Source organism: Leptidea sinapis, chromosome 7 (genome assembly GCF_905404315.1).
Source record: "Leptidea sinapis chromosome 7, ilLepSina1.1, whole genome shotgun sequence".
Taxonomy (NCBI): domain Eukaryota; kingdom Metazoa; phylum Arthropoda; class Insecta; order Lepidoptera; family Pieridae; genus Leptidea; species Leptidea sinapis.
Window position 1 is genome coordinate 5,153,299 of NC_066271.1, and position 17,093 is coordinate 5,170,391.

The 17,093-nt window shown below is 35.2% G+C and overlaps 1 protein-coding gene across 6 annotated transcripts in view; it reads right to left on the bottom strand.

Annotated features, from left to right (window-relative positions):
* Window positions 1-17,093, bottom strand: part of LOC126965382 (disks large 1 tumor suppressor protein) — a 73,387-nt gene that overhangs the window by 13,003 nt on the left and 43,291 nt on the right. For 5 of the 6 annotated variants that reach the window (XM_050808942.1, XM_050808944.1, XM_050808943.1 and 2 more), the window contains 5 exons: window positions 10,250-10,380; window positions 8,350-8,469; window positions 6,027-6,150; window positions 4,818-4,926; window positions 1,968-2,009 (listed from right to left, as the gene is read on the bottom strand). In XM_050808942.1, coding sequence (XP_050664899.1) covers window positions 1,968-2,009; window positions 4,818-4,926; window positions 6,027-6,150; window positions 8,350-8,469; window positions 10,250-10,380 — 526 coding nt within the window. Of the gene's footprint in view, window positions 1-479; window positions 549-1,967; window positions 2,010-4,817; window positions 4,927-6,026; window positions 6,151-8,349; window positions 8,470-10,249; window positions 10,381-17,093 lie in introns of all 6 variants that reach the window. The other variant, XM_050808947.1, reaches the window with a different exon arrangement.

Consider the following 17,093-nt stretch of genomic DNA (forward strand, 5'->3'; position numbering starts at 1 on the left):
AAGCAAACTATTGATTAAGATTGTGGTGAAACTGGGCCCAAGTCAACGATCGCTAATTATGCAGCTAATTGCAATGATAAGCAAAGCTCCAGGCGTGCCAACATGCGCGAGCGATCTAAGCTTCAGCGTGGAGGAGGCCGCTCTTTTGTCCTCTTGTGCTTCCAGTGGCCCTCTATAGTCACTCCCCCCATAATATAATAATAATAAAAGCCTCGCGTCCCTCTTACAGCGGCCGACCGCCTTCAATACAAGTGCTAAATTTAATCCAAAAATTTGTGACTTATTTCTCATGTGCGGAGAGGCTATTCTCGCGAAATGAATTAGATATAAAAACAACTAAACATAAATATGACATATAATAAAAAAATCGAGTGTTATTAAAATGATAACTACGTTTCTAATTGATGATCATAACCAAATGCGGGAGGTAAGGTAACGGCTACGGCACTCGCAAGCTACGCCTCACTCCCAACACTTACTCTCGTCCTCGAGATATATGAGCGTTATCTCCTCCATCATGGGAAGTTCCACTCGATACAAGATTTCTCCTATACGTGAAAAATTAACCTTTAGTTATCTAATCAACACGTCTGTCTGCAACCGGCCTACGATTACCAACGTTATTGATTCATTATAATGTAGGTACACTGGTCCGAACTGTCTGTATGGCATTAATAAATTAGAAAGCAAACAAAAATAGTATTTATGATGATTGTACTGATGTTTGCAATCGCTTGTAAGGCAACTAGAAGCACGAGACGGTGGCCGGACGCGAGTCAAACCAACCCGTGTGCTCTTGCAACCGATGAACATTAACTACAACACTTATGCGAAGAAAATTAATAATACGGCAACCACACACCCGTAAATGACGCAGTACTATTATGCTAATAACCAAAAAATGTAGTATAATGTTAGATTAGATAAAACAAAACTTTTACCAGTATATAGACTGCTAAACCTAAAAATTGATTTCAAGAGTGAAAATAATTAACAATTCATGTGGTACGGTTGTGTGGCAAGACATCAAATAGCTTTTATATTTCGGCTGACCGCTTGTCCCTTGCGTAATTCATCAAGCCCATATAGATGCATCACCTTATACTACCCTATATAATATTTAATTGCAAATTATGAAGCATATTCATGCTTTTCCATATACACTACAAGCGTTAATTGACTCACACACGTAATCAGTATAATATACGATACCTCAATTAACTAATTACAAATATTTTTTATATAATATATAGAAATACACTGTCTTCGAACTTCCGCAAATATTAAAATATAAATTACATACAATATAATAACTAGTGTGACTAATATATAGTACAAGGAAAAACATGAGATAATACACAATAATATTTAATAAGTGATTAATATATAATTTATAGATTGAACTCCATGATCTCAGTAGATGTTAAAAAAGCGTAAACCTTGAAATTAATACGTTAATTTATAACAAACTTTATTGATATAATTTTTCGCAATAGCGACCGAACGGAATATAAATATGCGTTCGACGGAATCTTATCGATTTTACACGCAAGATATTAAAATATTTTATAACACCTAATTAATAAGTAATTGTTGCAAGTTTAAACTAGATTAAACAAATTTCAGAATTTTGTTACAATATGTTATTGAAATACTACGGATACTCTGTATCTCCAAAAGTTGTAAGAGAAATTTTTTTGACATATTAAGTTTCGTCTTTATATGTGTTGTTCTGCATCAATATGTAAGGCTAATGATTTAATGTACGTTCAAAATCGTAGATCTTCTAAAGGTATCCTTCTGCTCGTATTGAAATTTTTACACAAAATTGTATTTTAAATTTAATATTTAAGGTACCTAATACATTGAAAGTATCTATCGATAAGGTAACGCCGAATACTATTCTACAACAGGAACAGCGTAATAGCGAATGTAAACGGTTAGTAAAATTAGAAAGAGATACTCACCATCGGCGTTCGTGTCCTCTTGTGTGTAACAGAGCATGAAAGCTGAAATAAAAACGCACATCACATTTTATGAAGGATTGGCTAACAGACTAAGTTCAGTGTAGTATATGCAGTTCAACAGATAAGACAACTAACCGACGATTACTTAACCTTAGTTATTTTCATATTATTATATCTTGTCCTATATATGTCCTATCTTGTCCTCTTACTTTCTCCAGCTGCAGTGGACGTCTTCCGTTTTATATGAAGATGATATAGCAATGCAAGTTAATATATTTTTTTTGCTGCAGAAGAGGATTATTCGTTCTATTTATAACTCAAGATTAGATTTAGAGGTTAATTAAGAGCATGTAATGTAAGTCAGTACAATAATGAATTTACCAGTAAATGTAATGTCCATAATATTACTACCTGGAATACCGACCGCCGACCGCGTTCAGACTATTAAATAATAAGTTTAATTCTACAATATTACTTTGTAAACATATTTTTTGATGAAAAAAAAGCCAATCCAAAGTACAATCTTCTCAAATCTGAGGCATTCGTTTTGGAATAGGTGGTAGTTTTTGACTTTCAATAAGTGATGTCAACAAACAAACAAACTTCTTTTATCTGCTACTCGGCTTTGTCGAGCAAGTAAATCTGACATATTTTTATTTTAGAAGATCCTCAAAAATATCACGTGTGGAGAAAATGTAAATGAATTGTTAAAAAACGTTTGTTTAGTTAAGGGTAAGAGTGCGTACAAATTACGCGCGACAAACTTTCTCGCGCACTGTTGGTTTTTGAGACCGCATTCAAGGCAGCTTCTGTCGTTCGCTCGCGTGGAGTTGGGACGGTTGTAGTTTTGGCGGATTGGCTCGTGCGACGAATTCGTAAAAATGGACAATTGACAGTGAAATTCACTATTTTGATACTCGAAATGTACTGCAGGCTAGTATAGGATTCGCCAGGTGCCATAAATTTGAAAGTTGTTGCTAATTTGGTTTACAAGAATGAGCTGGTCTGCCTAGTTGCCGCGGGCTGTAAAAGCTGAATCAGTAATCGCGTTCTACTAAAATTGGACGTAGTTCCTGAAAAACGTTCGAAGCCGCAAACATTATATAAATTTTAAGGAATTCGTGTTTAAAGTTTAATAAATGTTAGTGTAATCCATACATGTGGGTTGGGCCACTAAGTCATGATGTCATTTAAAGAGTGATACTAGGGCTGCCATTTTTTGTCAGTCCGTTATGAATCACGTGACCAGTTTTGTGTTCTCAAACTCAACTTCGACATTATTGTGATTTGGAACGTTTTTCTGGAATTACGTCTAATTATATCAATATATTGCCTCGCGCGGCAAACGAAGGTCAACTCGGATCGAACATGGTCTCGCTAATTTGTACGCACACTTACAGAAACATAAATGATAGGCACCACCTTGGGAATTACTTTTCGATACTATTTCTTGGTATAAATATTTTATATAAAAATTTACTTAACAAAAGATTTGTGATACTAAAATTTTATTAATCTGAACAAACCGGGGCGCCGCGCTCTAGCGACCAATAAACATTTACTTATACTAAGAAAATTAACAATACGATTACCACACAATCTGTACAACACAAAATATAACATAATTTGCGAATATCTTTTCAGGTGTAATTAATTTTCCTTAGTACGTACATAATAATTAAGTAATCACAGTACATCACTTGGCCCACATCGTTTTTCCATTGGACATTTTTGGCATAAAATGGCATTCAGCACTAACTATCGTCAAAATTATACAATTGATTTAAGTTTTCTTTAGTGTTAATTCCGCCAATATTTGTTTTTAAACAATTCGACACATGTTTCGCCTCTACACGAGACATCCTCAGGACTTGTTGTCTCGCCAAAATCAAATCTGGCACGAGACTTTAGTCTCATGGTAGATTATGGCGTGAACAAACACGTGTCGAATTGTTTTAAAAACAAATATTGGCGGAATTAACACTAAAGAAAACTTAAATCAATTGTATAATTATGGATTTTCGCAAAGTAACGCCTACTTCAATAAATTATCGTCATCGTACGTGTAACCAATAACTTTAAAAAAATATAATAACAATTGGATCTTGACTTATTCTGTAGCAGCTCTGATTCCATTAAGCGTCAGTTAGGAAATGAGTTCTTTAGTCAATGTGGTGGTCGAGCTGATAATATGTAATTAGATAAGTTTGTAAGTTTGTTGTATATTGTATTAATAGTGTTAAGCATTTGATTCGTGTACGTAACTCTCACATTGTTTTTTTTTTTATATTTTACTATACTTACTACTCGTGAGAATTTGTAAATGGCATAAAAAGGCATTCATTTTCTCAAAATTGATTCCTTTGGAATTCTTTTTGATGTCATTTCTAATAACTACTAGATACTACTATCGCTTCGGAAACAAATGGCGCTCTGAGAGATAAGAAGTGGCGCAAGAAACTCTCCCAGCATTCTTTTTTTTTGACTCTTTTCAATAAAAATATACAATATTGTACAGTCATTTCTATCGCTATAAAATAATCACAATCTCGTCCCAGGCTATCCGATCATTTAGATATTCAGCAGTGGAGTAATAGGATTTACGACAGAGCCATTTTTTATAAAACATTTAAATTTATTTATAGATAATGCCTGAACAGTGGCTGGGACTTTATTATAGAAGTGTATACATTTACCCTTAAAGCTATCTAAATATAGAATAAATGATAATTAAATATTCTTTCTGTTACTTTATCATGTATCTATTGTAGTGTTCAGCTGTAGATTCTCCAATAACATAAATAAAAGTCTTTAAAATAAAGTCACATACAATAAGTTGTCAACACTTACGCTCTTGGTCCGAGCCATCTTCTGATTTACCATCTTCTCTGCTCTTCATGAACGGAAACTTTCTGCTGAACGATAATGTCTTCTTTTTCCGCTCCAATGTTGACTGGCTCTAAAAATGTATAGCAGTGATGATTGATCGTTAATAATCCTATAATCTTTCCGTCCTTCTATCTGTCAACGGGCTCACATCAATTCGGACAGCTGAAGTCAACACTACAGTTGCTGCTACCACAATAAGTACCTACTAAAATCCATAATGGCGAAACCAAACTATCCGTCATGCAAATAAAATATTTTATTTTACAAAAGTTCACAGTGTCATATTTATGGGAAATAATTCGTGTGCGAGTCCGGCCCTGCATTTGAGCGGCTTTTATGATACAGTCATAGTCATTAAATAGATATTTTTTTTTATGAAAGTTAGGGAGGAGACGATCAGGACGTTCAGCTGATGGTAATTGATACGCCCTGCCCATTAGAATGCAGTGCAGCTCAGGATTCTTGAAAAACCCTAAAAATTCTGAGCGGCACTACAACTGCGCTGGTCACCTTGAGACATAAGGGACTACGCGCACTTATTCAGCTCTTTTCAGCTTTTGTCCACACAAAACAACAATTTTGTATGGAGACGTGTACGCGTCGATTCAGCTTTCCGCGTCCATTCTGCTTTCGGCAAACCAGCATAAAATGAGGATAAATGTGTTTTTATTATGCGAATTCTGCGTTCGGCGCTGTTCGCCGTCGAATGCGGCGGAACAACTCTTTACAGGGATGGTTCGCGACTCCTTGTCGACAAGTTGCGACCTGTATTGTCCCTGCATTGATTTGACGTAATCATTATGCACGCAAAGATTAAAGAGTGCAGACGTGACTTAAAGTTATTATTCTCATTCTTACGACGCCGTACGCGGCTGATAGAAACAGAGCTGTATAAGTGTGACCAAAATCGTTCAGCGAAACGCGCATGGAGCTGAATAAGTGCGCGTAGTCCCTAAGATGTTAAATCTCATTTGCTCAGTAATTTCACTAGCAACGGCAAATTTTCCTGAATCCTGCACTACATCCTAATGGGCAGGACGTATCAATTACCATCAGCTGAAAGTCCTGCTCAACTCGAGCCTTATTGTCACAAAAAAAAAATGAAAAACGCTTAAACATCGGCAAGAGATAATTCCTTCGATTTTGCATTAAAAAAAAAGTCATACGAACGGTGGAGACGGGTTGTCCCTGTCCCTGGAACTTGACTTGCCGATCCCGGGCGCGTTGTTTTCTCTCCCAGCGACGCTTCGACGGGATTATACCAATGGCGTCTGGATCCGTTGTGTCAAGTCGCCTGAAATACACACGCCATATAAATTCAACTACGATCCGATTTTTGGCCTGTTATTTGATATGATTGACGACCTGTATAGCCGAGTGGTTAGCGATCCTACCTACTAAGCTAGAGGTTTGGGTTCGAATCCCGGTAGGTGCATGCATTTATATGATGAATATGGATATTTGTTTCCGAGTCATGGATGTTTAAATGTATTTATGTATATTTAAGTAAGTATATTGTATTAAATATATCGTTGTCTTGTAACCCATAACACAGGCTATATATGCTTAACTTGGGGCAAGATAATTTGTGTAAAAAGTGTATCAATATTATTATTACTATATTTACTGTCTAACGGCCGTTCCCAATTTTCTGTCTTGATCTCTTACTTGAGATAAATAACGTAACTATCGTTGACTTTTCTGTCCCAATAAACTTATCTACGGTAACTCACCTTATCCGTGCACGCTGTCTGTCAATGGCACGACGTACAGCTTACCAGCGATATAAAGTTTGGATGGAAGTTGCAATTCATGCGTCCGAATATAAGGCGATAAGAATGACTTATCGGGTATATTGGGACAGCTTCAGATTATTGACAGCTAATTACTGACAGCAGAAGGTAGTAATTTATCTGTATCTGTAGATAGTATATAGGGAACGGCCGCAAGGCATATAATAATATAAGTGGACACCCCCTTGCTTTGCGGGGAATTGACAGATAGATAGATAGACACTTAACTTAGTCATAGACATTTAATAAAAATTTATAAAAAAAAGATCGTAAGCTAGTTACAGTTATAAGTATACTATATTCGCTTCTGCAAGAAATGTGCCCCAAATTTTTATTTGTATGTCCTACATATTCATAGGTTCCAGGGGCGTGCATTCATTTATTACCTATCATATTTAGAGTCTAAATAATATACCTACACTAGAATCCGAGATAATTCAGATAAATTTAGTTCTTTTATTCTATAATCGAACTTCTATTGAACACCCAACCAGTAAGTTTTTCGTTACGCGATATACTAAATACCTAAAGTAAGCAGTTCCGATAATGCGTACTAAAGGTTAGTAGAATACGTTCAATTTCTATAACAAAATTTATTTGTCAAGGTTATACGACCACAGCAAAAAACATACAATTGCTATGTATATCGTTCTTAAATATGACCATCGCAATTTGACATCTTTAACACATCTGGGGTAGGTATGCTTATGACACGTCGAAATGACAATTAGCTGTCACGAATTAAACCAATTAAAGTAATTATACCTACATTATGACGTGTCTCGTTCGCTTAGTGTCCGAGTTTCAACCTTATTGCGCTCCCATAATAGTGTTGACATCGCACATGACGTGATTCATGATTGTGAGATATAAAATAGCTTGGGTTGTTTTGTTTTAGACGAAGCTATCCCGCTCAAAGTCACGCGTGGCGAGTGTAGGTACCTACTATTACATTTGGCTTGGCACCGACTTGAAAACTATCAATATGTAGCACATTGCTTGCAGAAGCGAATATAGTCTAGAAAGGTTGAAGGAAAAGGGGAAAGACCGAGAGACCTAAGCCCGAAGAGATGGTCGGATCAGATACCCGAACATCTGGATATCGCTGTCAACGTAGCACTCAACCAGGCCATCCTCAGGAGTGAAGATCCTCAGCAGTGAGGGTACAATGAAGAAGTGTATCTACCTATTTTTATTTTATTATGTATGGTATGTTTCATTCTAGTTCAATTTAAGTATTGTTTTGTTCTATTTGTACTTAGTGGTTTTCAAAAAAAAACATCAAGTAAGAACAAGTGAATTTATTTGAAAAAAAAATGCTGTAGAGCTGTAGTAAACAAAGAGCTAAATTCATTAATAAAAATTATGAAATTGGATTGAATACTAAAATTATTTTAATTAATTTATCTACCTAGATGGAAGGGACTTTGTTATATAACAAAAATATACATAATATATATTCAAGCCGGATATGATATTTGCTTTTTTTTATAGCTTTAAATGGCACGGAAAGCAGGTCCATAGGCCAACATTGGCTGTTAAATGCGGCAATGTTGCCAAACCTCACAACTTTATAGTTCACAATGAATGTAAATATATTTTAATATGTTGTGTATGTTTATTTATCAACAATTCATCAGTAGTTTTCAGCTGCAATTAAAAAAAAAATATTATTGTTATTAAAACAATTCCTGTATTACCTGGCCTGCCACCATTCATCGTCGGAAGCGTTTGTGACGTGCAGGATGTCTCCGTAGCGGAAGGGCAGACCTCGTGACGGGAGACCGTCGTCACGAATCGGGTCATAATCAAACAGTGCTCTAAAACAAATATTATAATTTTCAACACACTAGCTCGTAAATTGAGCCCTATTATTAAATCAATCTCAGGACCATAAACCGAACTATAACACACACGTGCGTACAGTGCTCCCAAATTAATAATGCGCATACAGATCTTCGCCACTATTCGGCAACGGTCGTATTTCCCGACCGTCAGGAGACGATATCTATATAGAGTGGTAAAATGCATTACTTTTGCATAATTTAGTAGAATTATATTACAATAATAATAACAAGAGGGGTGTGTAATAGGAGCTCTATATAATTCCACATAGACTGAACACCTGCAGTCGGCACCAATACTTAAAGACGACTGACTGACCGGCTACCACAGCCGACCGCTCGATTTGTTTTCATATTGTTAACACATGATTTGACTTCTATTTCTTTGGCACAAGGTGCAAAATGCAAGTGCATTGTTTAGAGCTCTTACTTAACGAAGATCTGTATGCGCATTATTAATTTGGGAGATCTGTAATATAATTATCCCTACAAAGTGGAATAATCTTTTGCACAGGATGCCGGCTAGATTATGGGTACCACAACGGTGCTTATTTCTGCCGTGAAGCAATAATGTGTAGGCATTACTGTGTTTCGGTCTGAAGAGCGCCGTAGCTAGTAAAATTACCGGGCAAATGAGACTTAACATCTTATGTCTCAAGGTTATGATAATATGGGAATGTTTCTAATAATCTACACAAAACTGATATATCTAAACCAAATTCTTTGCAATATTTTGACAGAACCACAGGTCCTAGCTGCATAAGGTGACCAGCAAGAATTACTTGTCCTTTATTCTTATCAGTAAAGCTCAATGGAATCATAATTTCAGGCTCAAGTGCTGGGCCAGCTTCATCAATTAAAATATGTGTGAAGTGGCCTTTAGGAAATCCCATATAATAAAGGGCACAAACACAATTGCAAGTTGCTATTGTTTCTCTGTCTCTACCAATGTAAGACTTTTGACAAGTTCACTAGCTACGGCGCCCTTCAGACCGAAACACAATAATTCTTGCACATTACTGCTTCACGGCAGAAATAAATAATAAACATACAATGATTTTATAAAAATTACTAGCTGACCCGACAGAAGTTGTTTTGTAGATAGTAAAAAAAACACTGTTTTATAGGAATTTGCCAATAATATTTCAAAACATCAAGAATTATTCGTGAAAAAAGGCTCCCTGTTGTTATAATGAAATTGTTTCACAGCGGAACTGTCAAACCGTGCGTCACTCAATTCTCTCATAGAAAATATGTCCATACAAAACAAATATTGAAAATAAAAACAATTATAGGTCCCAAATCGAAATAAAAACTATCCTACCTCTCAAGTTGGACTAAACTGCACTCCATGAAGTAATCCCCATTAAAATCCGTTCATTAGTTTAGGAGTCCATCGCGGACAAACAACGTGTCACGTAATTTATATATTAAGACTAGCTGACCCAGCAAACGTTGTATTGCCGATATTAAAATCGCGATACAAAAGTAACTGTTAATCGTAGATGGGTGAGAATTTGCAGTTTTATGTATTTATTAATGCTGACTCATAATCAAACATATTATTAAAAAAATTTGGCGTGGACCACACTTAACATTTAGGGGGATGACAAATAGATGTTGTCCAATTCTCAGACTTTCCCAATATGCACTCAAAATTCGAAGGAGTTTAACTACAAACACCGCGACATGAGAATTTTATATATAAGAATATAAGATTATATAACACAAAATGATAATGCACATGATTACTTACCTCACATACAGTGATCGTTTTTGTGAAGTTCTCAGCAAGGTGTGTTGTTTCAACTCATTAATTCGAGCTTCAAACTTATTATACTCCTGCGGCCTGTACACCACCGTCAACTTGACATTCTGGCCTGTCCCCTGGAACACAACATAATATCTTAGTTTATTTTTACTTCTATAGTATGGCCAACGAGACGAGATAAAGAATGTAAACAAAGTTTCAGGGGTTCAAAACATTTTCATCAATATCTTTGAATAATTCATAATTTTAAAGGTTGTCTAGAGCAGGTTCTGGCCTGTCCCCTGGAATACCATAACATAATATCTTAGACTATTTAATGCATTGCATTAATGCGAACTATTGTCATCCCTGTTGTGAAGAATAAAACAGGTGACACTTCTGACATGAGCAACTACCGTCCCATATCCCTTGCTACTACCGCGGCTAAGATACTTGACAGCTTGCTCAATAAGCAACTTGGTGATTATATTCAAATCCATGATGCGCAATTTGGTTTTAGAACTGGTACGTCAACGGAAAGTGCTATATTAACCTTGAAGCATACTGTCGGGTACTATACCAATAGGAAAACCTCAGTATTTGCCTGCTTTCTAGACTTGTCTAAGGCGTTTGACCTGGTGTCATATCCAGTACTGTGGGACAAGATGAGAAGTGCAGGAGTGCCAGAACGGTTCACTGCCCTAATCAAGTATTGGTATAACAATCAAAAAAATCAGCTGAGGTGGATGGGTGCTCTGTCAGATGAATATCGATTAGAATGTGGTGTTAGACAGGGAGGTTTAACGTCTCCGTTACTCTTTAATCTTTATATGAATCACTTAATTGAGGAGCTGAGCAGCACACACGTTGGATGTCACATAGATGAAACCTGTTGCAATAATCTTAGTTTCGCAGATGATATGGTACTGCTTAGTCCCTCAATCGGAGGACTTAGGAAGCTTATTTCCATTTGCGAGACATATGCAGCGGCTCACGGCTTAAAATATAACTCATTAAAGAGTCAAGTTATGATATTTCGAACTCCAAAACACAAGTCACGAAATTATCCTTGCTTATTTCTCGCAAATAAAAAGCTAGAGATTGTTGATAAGTTCAAATATTTAGATCACATCATTTCGAATGACTTAAGAGATGACTATGACATAGAGCGGGAGCGTAGAGCGCTGTCAGTAAGGAGTAATATGCTCGCCCGCAGGTTTGCACGAAGCACAAATAATGTTAAAGCGTTATTATTCAAAGCATTCTGCCAGTCTTTTTACTCGAGCAGCTTGTGGGTGTCATATTCGCGCGGGACTTATAGCGTTCTACGTGTCACATATAATAATGCGTTTAGGAGGCTGTTAGGGCTGCCGTGGCGTTGTAGCGCTTCTGGAATGTTTGCTGAGGCATGTGTGGACGGTTTCCATGCCATAATGCGCAAAAAAGCGGTCTCCATGTTGCAGCGTCTACGTGTAAGCAGTAACAGCATCCTAAAGATGATTGCTGCCAGAGCTGACTGTTCGTTCCAGAAACACTGGATACAGTTAGCTCTAGGTTTATAAATATATTTCACTAATAATACTAACGTAGTTCATAATAAATATTGTTACTAATACATTTACTAATATATATGGAGATGTCTCTGAATTAATTAAATAAATAAAATAAAATTTATACGTTTATAGTATGTCCAACGAGACGAGATAAAGAATATAAACAAATTTCTAACTTCATTCAAATTCTATACCTGAAGGGGTTCAAAACATTTTCATTGACAGCTTTGAATATTGTAAAGAATTTATGTATTTTAAAGGTTATCTAGATTTGCTAGGCTGTGATTCCATAATTATTAAAATCAACAACTACTCACATTAACAGCAAAAACCAGTAAGAATACTAACAGCTAACGGATTAAATAAAAACAAATATTTTAATTTTTTTGATGTGTTCACATTTATTTGTGTCTTTAAGTATAAATTTTCTAAGCATAATGCAATAAAACAAAAACACTTATAATTCAATTTGAATTGAAAATGAAAATGTATGTATGTATATTATAATAGCAGTAACTATGAATGTAAATCTGTAATATAATTTCTTATATAGTTTTATGTAGCTGCTTAGTATGCTGAGTTTGTTGCGCCCATTCTTCTCAGGTCTGAGACATTCATTTTGGAATGGGTGGTAGTATTTTTGACTTTCAATAAATGATGTCACATCCTATTTTGAATAGAAATATTTGAATATGAATATTAATTGTTATGTGTTTAATAATAAAATTTATTCAAAATAATGGTTTTTAACAATATTCAAACTTTTTTTATCATTACTGTCAAATGGATGATGAGATTATAAAATAAAAATGCAATTACCGCGATATTACGATAGCTAGAACTATCCGCATAGATTTTAATGCAGAATTAATGTTATGAGATTGCAAAATTATTTTGACTAGATTTCCAATATATTTACATTAAACAATATAATATATATATAAACATAAAAATGTATTTCATCTTATTAACAATTGTTACATAAACCGTCGTAAAGATTTTAAATGTAGAATAAATCAGTTATTAGATCGCATAATTGCTTTGACTGGCACTACGATATATTACGTACATGTTGACTATAATATATTAATAATAATAATAATTTATAGTATTATGTTACATAATAATAATATTGACACACTTTTTACACAAATTATCTTGCCCTAAGTTAAGAATATATAGCCTATGTTATGGGTTACAAGACAACGATATATTTAATACAATATACTTACTTAAACATACATAAAAATTTATATCTTGATTTATATATGTTTGTTCCCAGTGAACTCCTAAAAACGAACAGATTTTAATGGGTATTATTAATTTATGGAGTGCATTTTAGTCCAACTTGAGAGATAGGATAGTTTTTTATTTCAATTTGGGAGTCATAATTATTTTTATTTCCAATATTTGTTTTGTATGGACATATTTTATACTAGATGACCCGACAAACGTTGTTTTGCCATATAAATTATTTTTAGAGTAAGACCGTTTCTTGGACATTGCAACATTACTTTATATTACTAAAATAAAAGAATTTTTGTAAGATAGACGTGGCCTAAGTTACTTCCTTATTACATCAGCTACCTGCTAATAAAAGTTCCGTCAAAATATTCCGAAAAAAGCCATTTCAGAGATTAGCCGGAACAAACAGCCAGGCAGACAAAAATAAAAAAAAATATATTTTGGTGTACCGTATATTATATCCATATACATGTAGTAAAAAACGGTTATTTCAATATTACAAACAGACACTCCAATTTTATTTATATGTATAAATAAAGAGAATTTATTGACGCATGCTTTGACAGTTCTGCTGTAAAACTATTTCATTATAACAACAGGGAGCATATTTTACGAAATTATTATTGAAGTTATAAAAAATTATTGACAAATTCATAAAAAACTCTCGCTCAGCTAGTCATTATGTAAAAGGTTTACTTATTAAATTTAAAAAAACATACGTTACCATACCATAACTGGGGCTATATATCATGTAGATAAATAAACACTACAACACCACAGTTTATTAATAACTAAACAATAGTGAAACCGAAGTAACGCTCGGAATCTAATAGTTAATGGGGTCGCGAAATTCATTCACGTTCGTACCCACTACGAACAGTCGATCACATAACATACATGGCGTGACTAACACTAACCAAATACATATTAATGTTGGCTTGCAATGCCAATCCATGGTATGTTGACGCAATCACTTAGCTAAGTGCTGTGTGTGGTTTTATACTTCATCAGAATATTAATGGGAATCTACGACGTCTTGTGAAGGTTGACTTCTATAGCTACAAATATTTTAAACAATGTGTTATGTTTTAAAGTGATGAAAACTATCATGTCGCGGTGTTTGTAGTTAAACTCCTTCGAAACGGCTTGACCGACTCTCATGAAATTTTGAGTGCATATTGGGTAGGTCTGAGAATCGGACATCTATTTTTCATCCCCCTAAATGTTAAGGGTTTTAACGGCAAATTTATTTTTTCATTTTTTTGACATTTTTTTTAAATTTGTTTGATTATGAGTCAGCATTAAAAAATACGTACAACTTCAAATTTTCACCCATCTACGATCAACAGTTACTTTTGTATCGCGATTTTAATATCGGCAATACAACGTTTGCTGGGTCAGCTAGCACACAAATAAAATTTGAAAACAAAATTTTATGAACGATGCGGGACTCGAACCCACGACCTCTCGCGTTCCGTGAGAGTGCTCTTCCAACTGAGCTAACCGTTCGAGAGACGTATCGTCATAAAATCTTGTATGCTTTTCTTGAACTCTCAAGTTGTGGCTTCATCTACAGGATCTATTTTACAGTTGATAACCTGCTCAGCGCAGGGAAATTACAAAATATTTAGGTATATTTTGGAAAATTTTATTTATAAGATTTTTCTTAAGTTTACTACTTAAGTGTACTACTACTACGTATTGCCTAATATGTCTATGAACCTACCATACCTTACCTAGATTTAGTTGTCTGTGGCACCAAAACCACTGTGCTTTTTTAGCGACATTATTATTATAGTACAGTCAGAGGTGTGCATATCATATATATTTTTTTTTATGGAATAGGAGGACAAACGAGCGTACGGGTCACCTGGTGTTAAGTGATAACCGCCGCCCACATTCTCTTGCAACACCAGAGGAATCACAAGAGCGTTGCCGGCCTTTAAGGAAGATGTACGCGCTTTTTTTGAAGGTATCCATGTCGTATCATCCCGGAAATACCGCACAAGGAAGCTCATTCCACAGCTTCGTAGTACGAGGAAGAAAGCTCCTTGAAAACCGCACTGTGGAGGACCGCCACACATCCAGATGGTGTGGATGATATCCTAACTTGTGGCGTGTCGTGCGAAGGTGGAATATATCAACATAGGCAATTAGGCAGTGCCTACATCACTATGAACCTTAATAATTATAGTGTAAAGCTGAAATTAGCTCAAATTGGTTCCGTTATTTTATAACCAAACTTCTATTGAACACCCACTCATAAAATTTTTTCCTTACGCTAGCTAGATACTAAATAGAGTAAAAAATATAATAAAAATAATACGGTAAGCAATTTTTTCATATTCAAAAGCTCAACTACAACTAGTTAGATCCACAGTGCCTACTTTGCTAGAAAGCCAATGCACGCCCCTGAGTACAGTAAACGATGCTTTTTTGGGCCATAGAGTATAAATTTTTCTAAAGACTCAATAAATCATCTACTTATGCTACTGATCCTGGCTGTATAAATGACGGATAAAAGTAGAGGAGTAGAAAAAATATTGTAAAACTATTAACTTCGTTTTGAATGATATTTCTATTTGATACATGTTTGCAGAATTTTCCATTAGCCTTTAAGCGGTATTTTAATTAAAAGAACACCAACGTAATTACAATGCCAAAAATTTATTGTAATTTTAACTGATAACAAACAAAGTAAGCAGTACATAGTTATTAACTTTTAAAGTATATGGTTATTATTCTTCGTCGTCAAATTTAACGTTAAAGAAGATATTATGTACTGGTGAACTGACTTCTTCTGAGATCCTCAGTCTTGTAGGCTTTCACGTCCCAGCCAGGTCTCTCCGCTCATGCATTACTTTTGAACTATCGTCCCCAAGAACAAACATTGGGTTTCGCGCGCCATTACGCAGGATGTGTAAATATTATAACAATTATTTTCTTGACATCGAGACATATTTTCGTGCTCCCCTGCTACGTTCAAACATTGACGACCCATATAGACGATTGGTTAGTGACCCTGACTACTAAGCTAGAGGTCCCGTGGTTCGAATCCCGGTAGGTGCAATCATTTATATGATGAATATGGATGTTACTTTTCGAGTCATGGATATATGTATTTATGTTTGTTTGAGTAAGTATATTGTATTAAAATATATCGTTGTCTTGTTGTACCCATAGTACAGGCTATGTTATGCTTAGTTTGGGGCAAAATAAATAATAAATAACTTTAATTTAATTTGTATGATCTTTTGTATCAATGTATACCAATCAAAGTTATTTCTATGACTGTATACCTTTGATTTTTCTTTTTGTTATTATTGTATATGTGAAACATGTGTTAGGACGCATCTATATTTATATTTTGTGTCTCTTCCCATATTGTTCAGTTCTTGTGATGTGTTTGTTATGTTTCCTTGTAATAATAAATAAATTTATCGAAAGCTTTTGTATGCACATGGTGAAATAAATTATTATGGATGTTAACCGAAATCAATTTGAAGCTGTTGATGTTGATTGAAAACCCGTTGATATGTAGCACACCACAGGTTTTCATTACATATTTCAATCGTTGGTCTTACGCAATACTAATGTGACGAATGTATTTACACAGTAATATTAGTCTTAGGCCCGGTTTCCACCAAAGCGGAGAGGAGAGGAGATGTGTTTTAATAACCAATCAGATTTCGTTGTTTCCACATCTCTCCGCTTAGTTTCGATGGAAATGGATCAAGCGGAGAGGAGAAGATATGTCTCATTTTTCATTGATTTTTTGCTGCGAGCGAGCAAGCGGCGCGGCAGAGCGAAGATGTGAGATGTCTGTAGACGGGCGTAGCGCCGCCGCGCGATCTTTTCCCCGCGTCTCGCACACCCGAAAGCGTCATTTATTCGATTGACTGATCTTGAATGCAAAAGGCATTACTTCCGTATTTTTAAATGACTAGTAGATAAGCGACGTATTTTAGCTCAAAAAAAGGAGGACGCCTTCCTTTCACAGATATCAGTTGATTGATTTCGAGCTCTCACAGCTCACATATCCTCTTGGCTAC